Here is a 15,968-nt window from a genome sequence, read left to right as displayed (position 1 = left end):
ATTGTTAATTAATTCTTATATGAGATATCGTAGATTTTAATAAGACAACTACTTAAAGAAATATATACTACATTATTTACTAAAAACATTTTATGTCTTATTAGTTTACATTTTTCTTATAATGACTATTTTTCTATGTTACATATTGATCAAAATCATAATCTTAATTACAACTTTAATTATAAGAAATATATAGCTAACTAAATTAATATATACGAAAGGAAAAATATAATAAAAAATCAAATTTTACTTTTTGGTGCACATATATTAAGTGCTTGATTAAAAGCATTAATGATACAGTGGTATAGTGTTATTAAAATGGTGAGAACTAAAAGGTAAATTCAGGTCCGATTTCTGCTAATAACGTTTTTTTAAAAAAAGTAGTAAACACGTGGGTAAATCTATCATTTCACGGGAATAAAATGTATCACTAATTTTATATTCATGTTGAGTTATTATATATAAATAGAATAGATTGTTCATTGTTCTTGCTTTAGTTAATAATTAAAACTAGAAGATAACTACGAAGGGAGAAAATTTATTTATAATAATATAATCAGCGTAATACAGTATAATTAAAATACGGTAGAACCAAACATTCTATCGTTAATAAATAATAAAGAGTTTTAAGGCAGAAGTCTTGTAGTTATAACACGATCCAAACAAATTAATAATTTTAATAAAAAATAATATAAAAATTTTTGGGATGTAGAAATATTGAAATTATAATACGATTTCAACAATTTATTATTCTAGTAAAAAGTAACATATAAATTCTATGTAAATTAGAATTTATGGGCCGAATAAAAATACGGTGAAACAAAGTCCCACTAAAAGTGGTCGGGGTGAAATGAAAATACAGTGAAACCAAATACTTTATTTTTAAAAATAATATAGATTTTTACGGAAAATAGAAGTATTTTAATCATAATATTAGTCGGATAATTTAATTATATTAATAAAAAAAAATAATAATTAAGAATAATAAAGAATTCCGTAAAATAGAAGTATAGTAATTATAATATGATTGCTAACGTTATTTTGTAACTATTTTGATAGGGATACCTACCACTGTCCATCAAAAATAAGCTGAAAACTAAGTATGGTCAAATTAAGTACCACATAAAGGTTACTTCATCTGTGTCCTTTTATCTCTGTTCAGTAATTTTTGATCAATAACATTAACTAACACCTTTGAAAAAAAAATGATCATGTCCTCTCTAAATTGTGTCAGAATGACAGTGTAGTGGTCCCGGGCATAGAAGTTAGCAGTCTTTTTAAGAGATTCGGAGAAAAAAGAAACTAATTGAGATAAAAAAAAAGATGGAGGAAAATGAACCTCTTCTGGAGAGCACAGAGCAAAATAATGCAGCTAGCTTCAAAGCCATGTCATGCATCGTTGGTAAGAAACTTTACTTCATCAATGTTCTGTCCCATGTCTCTTTATTCACTGATTGCTTTTGGTAAATGCAGCTAATGCAGCACTTGAGAAAGCAGCAACGTTTGGTCTGAGTGCAAACATGATACTGTATTTAGAGAATGAGTATCATATGGACTTGGTCACTGGCACAAATATTATTACGTTATGGACTGCTGCCTGCAATTTCTTGCCTGTTCTTGGCGCTTTTCTTGCTGATTCTACTGTCGGTCGCTACACAATGATCGCATTTGGATCCACCGTTGGCTTTCTGGTATTCATTTCAGAATTTTTGTGTGCGCAAATTTTTATATTATTCTCGTATATTTGATAAATATTCGGGTACATCAGTGCCAGTTACATGTTACTGGTTTTACTTCTTAGGGAACAATTCTATTATGGCTAACAACTGTTATTCCACAAGCAAGACCTCCACCTTGTGGTGATTTTACGACACAATGCAACTCCTCCACAAGTTTTCAAGTGATTTTCTTGTGCTTTACTCTCGGACTAATAGCAATTGGTGCTGGAGGGATCCGATCAGCTTCCATGGCATTTGGTGCAGATCAATTTGTCAAGAGATACAAAAACAAAGAAGAAAGTGAATCAGGTGCCTTGGAAAGTTACTTTGGGTGGTACTATGCTGCTTCTTGCCTTGCAGTTATCATTTCTTTGACTATTGTTGCCTACATTCAAGAGCACTTGGGTTGGCAAATTGGTTTTGGAATTCCTGTTGTGTTCATGTTGTTGGGAGCTTTGTCATTTTTTTCGGCTTCATCACTGTACGTCAGATCAGAGGAGAGATCGAGCTTCATCACTTCCTTTTATCAAGTGATCACAGCATCCTACAAAAACAGACATTTCACATCAGCATCACTTGATGAGAATATTGTCTACCATTATAAAAAGGAATCAGCACTTGTTGTCCCAAGCGAGAAATTGAGGTAAGTATGATGCTTATTGGCTTAAAATAACTACTCCCTCCATCTCGTTAAACGTTTCCTCTTTTGACTTTTTGTACTGTTCAGGTATGTGATTAACTACTAATTTACATCTAATCTATAATATCAAATATAGTCATAAGTGATTTTGTTGGATTCGTATTTATGAGTACTTTAATACAATGAAGTTTTTATATTTAATACTAATACGAAATTAAAGATATTAACAATTAAAAGTGTGCATTGACAAACGTGTCCAACACAGATAGGAAAGTTTTTACGAGGGAGTAACTTGGAGTATCTCCAACAGCTTCTTAGTTCATTCCCTAAATTTAATATAAAATATTAGATATTAGTAACTTAAGATTTCAATAACTATTCTCAACTCCAACAATATTCCCTATATTCATTCCTTATACAATATTTAATCATTAATGAGTAACATTATTACATAAAGTAAAGAAAGAGAAAACATATAGTAAAGAAAGAGAAAACAAATAACTTATAAGTAATAAGTAAATTAAAAATTATAAGTTATATAAGTGTTTGGATAACTTTACTTAAAACTCAGAATTATTTTTGTTTAAATGAACTAAAACAATTTTTTTTATATACAATTATCTTAATTCATGAGTTTTGAATTAATATAATATTTATAAACATATATTTTAAATTAAAGTTAATAAAAAAACGAAAAATCAAAATAAGTTAAGAAAAAGTACGTCGTTGCTAACATTCAACTTATCAGCTTATAAATTATAAATTTAACTTATAAGTGAGGTTGACAAACACTTCTCCATAAACTGTTACAAAGTTATAAGCTATAAATAGTTTATAAGTATTTAGCAAAAAAAAAGGTAGCTTATAAGTTGTCACAGAAAAGAAACATGCCCTTAATGTACTATTATCTGTAAAGCACATTAATATATGATAAACATTTCATGTCTGTACTCTGTACTCAGGTTTCTTAACAAAGCCTGTATCGTTCGAGACCAGGAAAGATACTGTAATGCTAATGCTGACATTCACGACTCATGGAATCAATGTACAGTAGATCAAGTGGAGGAGTCAAAAGCCGTACTGAAGGTGATCCCATTGTGGTTGACAGGCGTCTTAATGTCCGTAACTGTAAGTCAAGGTGGTATACTGATAGTCCAGGCAATGACCATGGATCGACACATCACTTCAAGCTTTGAAATCCCAGCAGCATCCTTAGGCATCGTTTTTTTCATCTCAGCGGTATTATCTGTTGTTCTTTATGACCGCGTAATTGTTCCATTAGCATCAAGAATAATAGGACAACCTTTTTATTCCACCTCAAAACTGAAAATGGGGATTGGGATACTTATCTCTATCTTGGTTATGGTTTTCTTAGCACTCATTGAATATATAAGAAGAGGAATTGCAATTAAACAAGGATTTGCGGACAATCCAGAAGTCGTGGTAAACATGTCAGCATTGTGGCTTATACTACCATACTGGTTAATGGGCATTGAAGAGGCTATGAACACTGTAGGGCAATATGAATTCTTTTATTCGGAGTTTCCAAAAAGCATGTCAAGCATAGCTTCAACTTTGCATGACTTATCTTTGTCTGCAGGAGGCTTGGTAGCAACTTTAATGTTAAATATCATCGATCAGGTTACAAGTAGAGGAGGAAAGCCAAGTTGGATGTCAAGCAATATAAATCAAGGCCATTACGATTACTATTATTTAGTGATCGCTTGCATGTCTGCTGTCAACATGTTGTACTACCTTCTTTGTAGTAGGGCTTACGGTCCTTGTCAATCAGCCGCAATGAATGGTTCTCAGAAAGAAGATGAAGTAGTTCATGGCTCTTCTAGTTAGGTACTTTCCTCGAGTAGAGAAACATTTGCAGCTCCCTTCTAAAGTATTTGCGTTAGTGTAACAGCTTATCTCAGGGCTGCATTTGTTATTGTCAAGACAATCTAAATTTGTAATCATCAATTATATATATCGATTTAGCAGTTTAAGCATTCACACATTGATGGTGGTGAATTTTCTTCAAACAAAGCATTATGGCTTAGACAATTAGACTCCTAGTAACACCATATAACAAAGTTTCTGGACTATGTACTTGTCAAAATAATTGGAGTGTTACTAGTGGTTAATCCAGCAAAAGGGTCGTTGTAATATCGCCAGTAGTCTTTGCATTGGTTGCAGAGCTGTTAATATTTGCTTATTGTCAGAGCTGATAGCTGTTAGTATTTGCTTATTGTCGCCTCTTGTATCTTCCGCAATCTTAGTCCATTGTATTGTGCTATTACTTACTAGTGCTGCTGTAGATGTAAGTCGCAGATGCCTTAAAAGTGATGTCTAATACACTGACTAGTGCTTATAATTAAGGTCTAGTAATACAGTCCACAAGGAAACAACTTGATATTTCTTTAGATAAGTTTTTAACATAGAGTAAACATCTTAATTAGCTTTCAGCTAGAAGTTATATATAACTAGGGTCATTTTGACTTATTTTCAGACCCTGTTAAGTATGAAAAGGCAGCAAACTCTGGTCTGAATGCAAACATGATACTGTATTTGGAGAATGAGTATCATATGGACTTGGTCACTGACACGAATATAATTACGTTATGGACTGCTGCCAGCAATTTCTTGCCTGTTCTTGGCGCTTTTCTTGCTATTCATCTGTTGGTCCTACCCAATGATCGCATTTGGATCCATTGTTGGCTTTCTGGTATTTGTTTTTAGATTTTTATTGTCCAAAAATTACGGATTTTGTTAGTCTGAAGTCGAGCCCTGTTTGGGAACCAATGATCGCATTTCTGGTTGTCATAGCATTCATAGAATATATCAGAAGAGAGATTGCAGTTGAACAAGGATTTGCAGACAGTCCAGGAGTTGTAGTAAACATATCAGCACTGTGGTTTATATTACCATACTGTTTAATTGGTTTTGGAGAGGCTATGAACTCTGTAGGGCAATATGAGTTCTTCTATTCGGAGTTTCCTAAAAGCATGTCAAGCATAGCCCGCATGACTTATCGTTGTCTGCAGGAGCCTTGGTAACAACTTTAATGTTGAATATCATCGATCAGGTTACAAGTAGAAGAGGGAAGCCAAGTTGGATCTCAAGCAATATAAAATATAAATCAAGGTCATTACGACTACTATTATTAATCACACATGTGTTAATTAAAAAAAAATATACAGGTTTACAAGAAACTAGAAGAATAGTAGATTGCTATAGCTATTAGTCTCCGTTAGGTGATATGAAGAAATTGACTAATTATTCAAACGAAATAAAATGGAAGAACAAGAGCCTCTGTTGGAGAGCAGCAAGCAAAAGGATGCAGGAGGCTTCAAAACCATGTTATTCATCATTGGTAAAAATACTTCAATTCATTTTGTTCATTTCTATGTTGAGTCTCGATTTTCATGTACAGTATTGCTTTTGATGAATGCAGGAAATGTGTCGTTTGAGAAAGCAGCAACTTTAGGTCTGAGTGCAAATATGATAATGTACTTGGAGAATTAGTATCATATGGGCTTGGTTACTGGGGCAAATATTATACAGTTATGGATAGCAGCTGGTTTTTTTTGCCTCTTGTTGGTGCTTTTTTTGCTGATTCATCTGTCGGTCGCTACCCAGTGATCGCTTTTGGATCGATAGTTGGCCTTCTGGTATTACTTTTCAGATTCTTACTCAGCTTTATTATGTCCCTTTTTAGACCTCACGTTATTCGGATTAGAGTGGATTAGCAAGCATACTGTTAAAATTTGTTACTATGAAATTGTTGCTGAAGTAAGTTTCATAAAACAGTTACATGACTAGTTTTATATCTTAGGGAACGATTCTACTATGGCTAACAACCATAATTCCACAAGCAAGGCCTCCTTTTTGCAGTGCTTCTGCCGCACAATGTGACCCCTCCACCACTCTCCAAGTGATATTTTTATGCTTCTCTCTTGGACTCGCATCAATTGGCGTTGGGGGAATCCGATCAGCTTCAATGGCCTTCGGTGCAGATCAATTTGTTAAGAGATTCAGTAAAGAAAAAAGCTTGGCTGCCTTAGAAAGTTACTTTAGCTGGTATTATGCCGCTTCTGTACTTGCAGTTACCATTCCTTGAACTTTTGTTGTCTATTTTCAAGAAGAATTGGGTTGGCAAGTTGGTTTTGGGATTCCTGCAGTCTTCATGTTGTTGGGAGCTTTGTCATTCTTTTCGGCTTCTCCATTTTACATCATATCAAATGATAAAAAGAGCTTGATCACTGGCTTAAAAGCAGTATTGAAGGTGATCCCATTGTGGTCAACAGGAGTCTTAATGTCTGTAACCGTGAGTCAGGGTAGCATAACATTAGTCCAAACAATGTCCATGGATCGACACATCACTTCAAGTTTTGAAATCCCAGGAGCATCATTTAGCATATTCTTTTTCATTGCTGGCATATTATGGATTCTCTTTTATGACCACGTAATGGTGCCACTAGCATCAAGAATAACGGGAAAACCTTTTTATCTTAGCTCGAAGTTGAAAATGGGAATTGGAATACTTTTGTCTATCTTATTTATGCTTGTCTTAGCATTGATAGAATATATAAGACGAGGAATTGCAATTAAACAAGGACTGTCAGACAATCCAGAAGCCGTAGTAAACATGCCTGCAATGTGGATTATGCTACCGCACTCTTTGATTGGCATTGCAGAGGCTATGAACTCAGTAGGGCAATGCGAGGTCTTTTATTCTGAGTTTCCCAAAAGCATGTCAAGCATAGCTTCCACCCTGCGTGACTTGTCACTGTCTGTTGGAAGCTTGGTAGCAGCGTATATATTGAAAATTATCGATCAGGTTTCAAGAAGAAAAGGAAATCCAAGTTGGATATCAGGCGATATAAACCAAGGTCATTATGATTACTATTATTTGGTGATTTCTGGCTTATGTGTTGTCCATGTTATATTATCTTCTTTGTAGTTGGGCTTATGGTCCTTGTGATTTGGCTGCAGTGAAGGATTTTCAGGAACAAGATTATATTGGTGATGACTAATATGTGCTTAAGATAATGAACCTTCTTATGCCCTGTAATGGTGATAACTTCTGCATTTTGTATTGATTCAAGGCTTTATAAATACATGATCCTACTATAAAAGATAGACTGATTGAGTTCCAGACTCACACCGCGACAGACCATATGAAGACAATGTTTTAGCAAACTTAGCCTGGACAAAGAAGTTCAACACTATGAGCCTTTAATGCAAATAGCATACTTTGTGTGACCAGCACCCGAGATAACCCTAAACAACATGACCATGTATGAAGCGAATGCGAGAACTTGTTCCTGTTCGACTGCACACCATATATATCATTTTATAATTTAAATGTTTGGATAGATTTTGTACTTGGATATTGTCTCACACTCAATGCGCATGTTTGAATATCATTGATTACCCATTTGTTTTTTTGGATGTGAAGCAACTTGCATTTCAAGAATTAGATAGGAGGAAAATGAGCCTCTTTTGTAGAGCATCAACCAAAAGAGCTATGGTGACTACACTGTCTTGTACTGTAGTCGCTGGTGATCAGTGTTTTAAAAATCGGTCAACTCGAACAAGTACTCGGGTGAATACTCGAAAATCGGAGATTAACTGATTCAAATTTTAGCAAATACTCGATCGAGTACTTGGATGCTGAAAACGAGTACTCAGAAAATTAGTTGATTACTCGAATTTTGAAGATATAAACGAGTAAATCCGATTTTCGAGTTTTACGCCTTGCCGGTGATACATCAAAGGTGCAATATAAAAGTCAGTGTAATAGAGGCTATGGGCTCACAACTGAATAGCAGACCGGAACATTTTATATGAGCCAGTGTACTATCATTTCTTTTTCTTCGTTTTGCTATGTTCATGTGTACAAATAGAGTTGTGCCCTGAATATGAAACTGGGAACACAATTTTGTAAATACAATATGATAAATGAATTTGAAATATTTCAATTTGAAGATATTTACGTGAATCCAAGAATTTCATTTGAATCAAAAGTTAAAGCAAAAAGGGAATAAGATTGAATACTCATTAAAGTATGTGCCCTTGGACAATGAAATCACTTTTTCTAATTGTGACAGCTAGTTGCATGTGCTTAAACACCCATATGCTTATTAAGGGTCTGTTTGTCAACGCACTTATAAGTCACTTATGTCTTATAAGCCCGTAACAGCTTATCGACGAGTGTTTGTCGATCTAACTTATAAGTTGAATTTAAGTTGAATGTTAGTAATGACGTATTTTTTCTCGACTTATTTTAATTTTTGGCTGATTTGTTAACCTCGGTTTTAAAATATATATTTTTAAATGTTAATCTAACTTAAAATTTAAGAATTTAGATAATTATATTTAATTATTATTTATTTTAGCTCATTTAAGAATTTTTTTATTTTGACTTATAAGTAAAATTATCCAAACACTTATTTAACTTATAAATATTTTTTTACTTATTACTTATAATTCACTTATTCATTTTAAATCGTAAGTTATTTATTTTCAGATTTCCCAAACGGGCACTAATCTAAGATAGCTTACAAACAAGCAAAACTGTCAGTAGACAGAAACTGGGTGAGAAAGATTCAAATTGTTTGTTTTTTGTGCTAGGCAAGAGTACATTTTCTTTTAAGACAGAATCAAAAAATGGTTAATTATCAAGAATGATTAAGATGGAGGAGAAAGAGACTCTTTTAGAGAGCAAGAATCAGAGGAGCAATGGTGGCTTCAAAACCATGTCATTCATCATTGGTAAAAAAACATTCACTTTTATAGTGTTCAGAGTGTTGGGTACCATGTTCATTGTCTCATTTTCACTTCTTTCTTTTGTTCAGCAAATGCATCATTTGAAAAGGCAGCAGCATTTGGGCTGAGTGCAAACATGATACTGTACTTGGAGAGTGAGTATCATCTAGACTTGGTCACTGGGGCAAATATTATCATTTTATGGAATGCAGCTAGCAGTTTCTTGCCTGTTCTTGGTGCATTTCTTGCTGATTCAACTGTTGGTCGATACCCTATGATCGCATTTGGATCCACTGTTGGTCTTCTGGTATTACTTTTCACTTTTCAGATCTTAACATGCTTTCTTATCCTCCTTTTTCTATCTATTTTATCTTCACATAGTCAGATACCTCTCTGCTCTCGATAATATGGACAAAAATACACTTTGGTGTATAAAATGATCCAAAATATCACTTTTGAAAAAATGACCCAAAATGTCACTTCAAAACGTTAAATTGTGTAGCGTTTGGAAAACAACTCAAAACGCTACACGATGTAGCGTTTTGTTTATTATTTTTTTTAATTTGTAAAGATAAAAACGTTACTTTATATGACGTTTTGTTGTTTTTCACCAAAACGCTACTTTATCTAATTTTTTGCGCATATAAAAAAACCAAAGTGCCAAAACGCTACACGAAGTACTGTTTTGGGTTTTTTTTCATAAACGTTACACGATGTACCGTTTTGAAGTGACATTTAGGACCATTATTTTGAGAAGTGATATTTTGGATCATTTTTAACTCCAAAATGACATTTATGGCCAACACCCCGTAAATTAATTAGTTTCAGTAATGGACCTTTACCCGCAACAAAGAAGTAATAAAGTAATTATATTTTTTTATCGAGATTATTAAATTATCGAGATTAAAGATACATTATCGCTATTATATCGGGACCAAAAATTTGTACTGGAAATATTAATTGGGTTACTAATTTATCGATTATTAGTTAATGGAGGTTTTACTGTATTACCATTTACCAGTTGTACACTCTTTTGTATTTGAAATTTGGGTTGCTAGAATGTATTTAATCATTGAATAAACTGCTCATAAATTTGCTAAAAATGTAAACGAGTACATGATAAAATTTATTTTCTAGGGAATGTTTCTTCTATGGCTAACAACCATGATTCCACAAGCAAGGCCTCCTCTTTGCAGTGATTCCACTACAGAATGCAATTCCTCCACAAGTTTACAAATTATCTTCTTATGCTTCTGTCTCGGGCTCACATCAGTTGGCGCAGGGGCCATCCGATCAGCTTCCATGGCATTTGGTGCAGATCAGTTTGTCAGACGATATAACAAGGAAGAAAGTTTGGCTGCATTGGATAGTTACTTTGGCTGGTATTATGCCGCTTCTTCTCTTGCAATTGTCATTTCTTTAACTTTAGTTGCCTACATTCAAGAACACTTGGGTTGGGCAGTTGGTTTTGGACTTCCTGTGGTGTTCATGTTGTTGGGAGCTATGTCATTCTTTTCGGCTTCTTCATTATATGTCAGAGTAAATGATAAATCGAGCTTGATCACTGGCTTTTTTCAAGTGATTGTAGCATCTTACAGAAACAGACATTTCTCAACAGCCTTGCAGAGAGATTATGTATACCATCGAAAGAAAAAATCAGCACTTGTTGTCCCAAGCGAGAAGCTGAGGTACTAGACCCTGTCCTTATAAGTTAGAAATATATTTCAATAACTATTAAGTACCTGAATTATTCCAATTTGTGACTATTACAACCTACAGACAAACAATGTGTACTTGTGTGCTAATAACTTTTCATATCGATATTTAGGTTTCTCAATAAAGCATGTATTGTGGTAGACCCTGAAAAATCCTTGACTGCCAATGGAGATGTTTTGGACTCATGGAGTCTTTGTACAGTAGATCAAGTAGAAGAATTAAAAGCTGTTCTAAAGGTGATACCACTGTGGTCAACAGCAGTCTTACTATCTGTGATTGTAAGTCAAGGTAGTATATTTTTGGTCCAAGCAATGGCCATGGATCGACACATCACTTCAAGGTTTGAAATCCCGGGAGCATCTCTACCCGTCTTTGTTTTCATATCTGCCATATCATCGATTGTTCTTTATGACCGCATAATTGTTCCACTGACATCAAGAATAATGAGAAAACCTTTTCATCTCACTTCCAAACTGAAAATGGGGATTGGAATAATGTTCTCCATCGTAACTATGGTTGCCTTTGCATTCATAGAATATATCCGAAGAGGAAAAGCACTTGATCAAAGTGTTGCAGACAGTTCGGAATCTGTAGCAAACATGTCAGCATTGTGGCTAATACTCCCATTCTGCTTGGGTGGCATTGCAGAGGCTATAAACGCTGTAGGGCAATGTGAGTTCTATTATTCCGAATTCCCCAAAAGTATGTCAAGCATAGCCTCAACTCTACGCGAATTATCAAATTCTGCTGGAGGCTTGGTAGCAACTTCTATCTTGAATATTATCGATCGGATCACGAAACAAAAAGGGAAGCCAAGTTGGATATCAAGCAACATAAATCAAGGTCATTATGATTACTATTATTTAGTGATTGCTTGCATTTGTGTTGTCAATATGTTATATTATCTTCTTTGTAGCTGGGCTTACGGTCCCTGTGAACTGGTCGCCGTGAAGGTTTCCTCAGAGGAAGATGAAATTGGTGAAGAATGAAAGCTAAAATGAATCACAATCACACTTTGTTCAGTAGACAATAACAGAAAAAATGTTGTTAAACTTCATAGACATCTGTACTCCTTGCTAGTCAAATTAAATTAGCAATATGAGCTCATTAGCTAAAATTTAGAAAAATTGGTCATTTTATCATATTTTTTTGAAGGAATAGACTAGACTTAGAGTTGCTCTCATCACCGATAAATTTATCTTCTTCCTATTTTTTTATATTAATAAACTTATAGCTGTCGAGTTACATAATAAAACGTCTAAGGTACTGATGGTGTCGCTCAAGAGAATTTTACAATAAGAGAATTCGAAAATCTTGGGGTCTTTGAATATGGGGGATTGGCGCAAATTGGTAATTTTGATGGTGCATATTTTGAGGGGCTGGAGGGTGTTAATTCGCATGCTTAACTGATCGAATGTTGTCTATGTTTCTGGATTTTTAAAGAACAATGGCAGATTCATATTGTAGAGGAGAAGATTGTTTTTATGGCTTAAAGCTGGCATCAGAATATGAACATCATACAGTTATCGTGGAAAGTGACCATCAAATTATAGTGAATGCAATTCAAAAGCTTAATTATGACCAAATGGACCAAAAGTTCTGAATTCTAAAATATCACATTTTTAGGCATGGAATTAGGGACAAAAATTTGTTTTTTACTCTCCAAGCTATTTCCCACCAAACACATTAACCCCTCTACTATATTATAATATGCATCGGTAAATTACGTACATCATTTTTAGCCAAAACTGTTTGACTTAACTATTTTATGACTTAAATAGTAACTTATGACTTAAATGAAATAAGTGGATAATAAGTGATAAGTTAACAAATGCTTATAAGTTATACAAGTGTTTGGATAATTTAACTTATAAGTTAAATTTTTTTTATTTAAATGAACTAAAATAAATAATTTTTAAATATATTATCTTAATTCTTATATTTTAAGTTTGATTAACATTTTAAAAAAATATATTTTAAAACTAAAATTGATAAAATAAATGAAAAATCAAAAATAAGTTGAGAAAAAGTACGTCATTACTAACATTCAACGCTTATAAATTTAAGTTATAAGTGGGTCGACAAACACTCGTCAATAAGCTGTTGCGAACTTATAAGGCAGTAAGCTGGCACAGGCACTATATTTGTGGTGATTAATTCTACATTACACTGCAACTCCTCCGCAAGTTTCCAATGTCATTGAGGGAGTTTGTGTGATTGCCAGGTGTCCACCAGTATTATAAAAATAATAATTAAAATGTACTAAAATTATAAGTTTCTAACACTTATTATGTGTCCAACCTAGTTATTTTATGTTTCTTTCTGAGACTCACATCTATTGGCTTTCTCATTCTATAAGTGAGAAATTGAGGGTATTTTTACTTAAACTATTTTCCAGAAAATTTTTCTAAGAAAATTGGAAAAATTAAAAATATGTTTAAATGCAAAATTTTCAAAACAAAAAAATGGAAAAATAGAAAATATTGTTTTCCAGTATTTTTCAAATTATAACTATAAATATGAAAAACAACATTTTGATATTTTCTGAACCTAGAAAAGTGAGAAACACTGCTGCTAATTATACACCTAACCCACTTCCATCCCTTCTAGACACAAACATTTTTATATTTTTAACATCAATTAACAATTTTGTAAGTTTACTTAAAAAGTTAACAAAAAAAAGTAACAGAATAAACAACCTATATACTACTAACTTAACTTATTGACCTTATAAATTTTCAACACTATAATAACATATTTTTAAACTAAAAAGTATAAGACATATTTGTAATAAAAAAATTCAAAATAGTTTAATTTAACAATTATTTTGATAGTTTGATTAATATTAATATTTATATTATAAGAGAGAGCTTAATAATATAATAACTAATAATTTATATGTTAGAAAAATAAAGACAAGATTTCTGACTAGAACTTAGTTATGAGTTATTCTTCAAATTTTTTGTATATAATTATTAATTAAAATATTTAATAAAGCTACAAAATTGTATATATTTAGAGTCATATAATTAGAAAGTTTCATTATTCAACCTATTTCAGAAGACTGTTTTTATAATTTATTTGTCATCTTTATTTATATTTTATCTAAAAAATATATTTTAAATATGTTAAGAAATATGTATGTATAATTAAATATGTATGTATAATTAAATTGAGAAACGTTAAAATTGTTTTACTAGTTGCTTTTCTATATATTTACACAAATTATCTCGTCATTTATTTAATGTTTTTAAGAAAATAGAAAACTATCATATATTATTTTAGCATTTAGAACACATTTTCTCAGTTTTCAACTGTTTTCTTAGAAATGAAAATTTTAGAAAATTTTAGAAAAACAGAAAATGGAAAAATTTTCTACAAGTAAACAAGTCCTGAGATATTCTAACACTGATTTTCATTGCCCCATTTTAGTATTTACTATTTTATAAAAAATCGAGTAAATAATAAATATTTATATTTGAACCCCGATTACATAATAATCGATAAAATAATAATATAGTTAAATATATATATATATATATATATATATATATATATATATTTTACGGTGCCTACCAACATAACATGGACATTGTATTTTTCTCCCTGGAGCCTGTAATGTTGCATAGCCTACAAAATACTTGATTTCAGAAGGAGACATTCTGGATCCGTGGAGGTCTTTGTACGGTTGATAAGTTGAGAAAGTAAATACTATTTCCGTCTCAATTTATCTGACATATTTGAATTTTTATGATCAAATTGATCCAATTTTGATTACAAATTTCACATAATATATAATTGAAAAATATTATAAAAATTATATCATTAGAAAGTACATGTATATACTTCAGTTTTTCAATGTAAAAATTACGGTCAAAATTAGATTAATTTGTTAAAGTACAGATAAATTGGCACGGAAAGTATTACAGTTACTTTACCGGTAGAACTGTTGTAACAAGATGTGTCCCAACTCCAAAGACACACTCCGGCCAGTTTTGTTGATTTGTTTCGGTGCTGATTTCTATGGACAGGTCACACATGTACAGGGTAAGTGTTCCCTGGAATATTCTCAAGGATCTGTGTAAAATATGATTGGAAAGATATTTTTAAAATCGAAAATTTTGTATGTGATTGATTTCAGATGGTTACCGGAGACTCTTAGCTTATTTTTTAAAAATAATATAAAAGATTAGCTTACATTAAGATAATATAGGTTCATCTACAACGATAATAAACTCACTCTTTATATATTATTTTATAATTAAAAGTACATATCTTCTATATATAATAGCACAACAAGGGTATAATATTTTAAGATTAAAAAGACTAAACTATCCCTATTTTTAATATTTATATAAAAGTTGTGTTTTGTGGGAATCCAACTCGAGTTGCTTCATTTTTCTATACAACCTCATATCACTCCACTATATTGTCACATGCGCTTCTTATCATACACATAATATGTAAGTGTGTTAAATGAATATTTTATTTAATTTTAAAAATAACTACTTGAATTCCGCAAAAATAAGATAGTTACTTGAATATTTGTACAATTAATTTTAAAGAACTGAATTCCAGATATAAAGTTAGGCATAGTACATAAATGGATTATTAACTTATTTATTATTATTTTTTAGTTTGAAAATATATCTCATATATTTTTAACATTTTTTTATTATAAAAAGTAATTAAAATGTACATATATAATTTTTAAAGAAAATATTGAAAATAGAATCGCCTATATATAAATAATCCAGATTGGTATATTAATTATTTAGATAAGTTCGAATTATAATGAGTCAATGAATTTTAGTTTATTTTGAATTTGAAATCAGAATTTGGCCCATTATTCAAAAAATACTCGAAATTTGACTATATGACTAGCCGAAAAACATTGTCACATTCTACGTTTTGTAAATTTAAATTAGAAGTTCGACGAGAATATCTTATCAATAATGTGAAATATTTTGATATCTTATATTAATATAATTAAATGTGTTTGAAATATTTATAGGATCAAGTCAATTGATTATTTGTATTAAAATTACTAATTTCACTGGTAGCGCAATAGTGTTTTGGGACTTGTCCCGATTTAGAAAATATTTGAAATTTGATATGAGATCTCACGAGATTTG

General features: G+C 31.9%; 3 protein-coding genes across 3 annotated transcripts; all 3 read left to right on the top strand.

Moving 5' to 3' along the window:
• The first annotated feature begins 1,245 nt into the window (after nt 1-1,245).
• LOC141671572 (protein NRT1/ PTR FAMILY 1.2-like) lies at nt 1,246-4,359 on the top strand. Its single transcript, XM_074477850.1, has 4 exons — nt 1,246-1,402; nt 1,474-1,691; nt 1,802-2,361; nt 3,321-4,359. The coding sequence occupies exons 1-4, from the start codon at nt 1,324-1,326 to the stop codon at nt 4,204-4,206; spliced, it is 1,743 nt and encodes a 580-aa protein (XP_074333951.1). The 5' UTR covers nt 1,246-1,323; the 3' UTR covers nt 4,207-4,359.
• A 2,173-nt stretch (nt 4,360-6,532) lies between these two features.
• LOC141673219 (protein NRT1/ PTR FAMILY 1.2-like) lies at nt 6,533-7,382 on the top strand. Its single transcript, XM_074479950.1, has 2 exons — nt 6,533-7,161; nt 7,310-7,382. The coding sequence occupies exons 1-2, from the start codon at nt 6,533-6,535 to the stop codon at nt 7,380-7,382; spliced, it is 702 nt and encodes a 233-aa protein (XP_074336051.1).
• A 1,544-nt stretch (nt 7,383-8,926) lies between these two features.
• On the top strand, nt 8,927-11,994 carry LOC141672399 (protein NRT1/ PTR FAMILY 1.2-like). The gene is made up of 4 exons (XM_074478985.1): nt 8,927-9,123; nt 9,207-9,424; nt 10,255-10,805; nt 10,946-11,994. The coding sequence occupies exons 1-4, from the start codon at nt 9,036-9,038 to the stop codon at nt 11,820-11,822; spliced, it is 1,734 nt and encodes a 577-aa protein (XP_074335086.1). The 5' UTR covers nt 8,927-9,035; the 3' UTR covers nt 11,823-11,994.
• Nucleotides 11,995-15,968: the final 3,974 nt, after the last annotated feature.

This window comes from Apium graveolens, chromosome 7 (genome assembly GCF_009905375.1).
Source record: "Apium graveolens cultivar Ventura chromosome 7, ASM990537v1, whole genome shotgun sequence".
NCBI classification, from domain to species: domain Eukaryota; kingdom Viridiplantae; phylum Streptophyta; class Magnoliopsida; order Apiales; family Apiaceae; genus Apium; species Apium graveolens.
Note: the sequence above shows the minus strand (reverse complement) of the source record. Positions and strands in the feature narration are given on the sequence as shown.

Excerpts from the sequence above, each read along its gene's own strand:
- LOC141672399 (XM_074478985.1), top strand. The coding sequence starts at position 9,036 with ATGATTAAGATGGAGGAGAAAGAGACTCTTTTAGAGAGCAAGAATCAG. Across the intron at positions 9,124-9,206 it reads AACCATGTCATTCATCATTG|CAAATGCATCATTTGAAAAG; the intron begins GTAAAAAAACAT and ends TCTTTTGTTCAG. Across the intron at positions 10,806-10,945 it reads GTCCCAAGCGAGAAGCTGAG|GTTTCTCAATAAAGCATGTA; the intron begins GTACTAGACCCT and ends ATCGATATTTAG.
- LOC141673219 (XM_074479950.1), top strand. The coding sequence starts at position 6,533 with ATGTTGTTGGGAGCTTTGTCATTCTTTTCGGCTTCTCCATTTTACATC. Across the intron at positions 7,162-7,309 it reads GTTGGAAGCTTGGTAGCAGC|TTGGGCTTATGGTCCTTGTG; the intron begins GTATATATTGAA and ends TCTTCTTTGTAG.
- LOC141671572 (XM_074477850.1), top strand. The coding sequence starts at position 1,324 with ATGGAGGAAAATGAACCTCTTCTGGAGAGCACAGAGCAAAATAATGCA. Across the intron at positions 1,692-1,801 it reads GATCCACCGTTGGCTTTCTG|GGAACAATTCTATTATGGCT; the intron begins GTATTCATTTCA and ends TTTACTTCTTAG. Across the intron at positions 2,362-3,320 it reads GTCCCAAGCGAGAAATTGAG|GTTTCTTAACAAAGCCTGTA; the intron begins GTAAGTATGATG and ends CTCTGTACTCAG.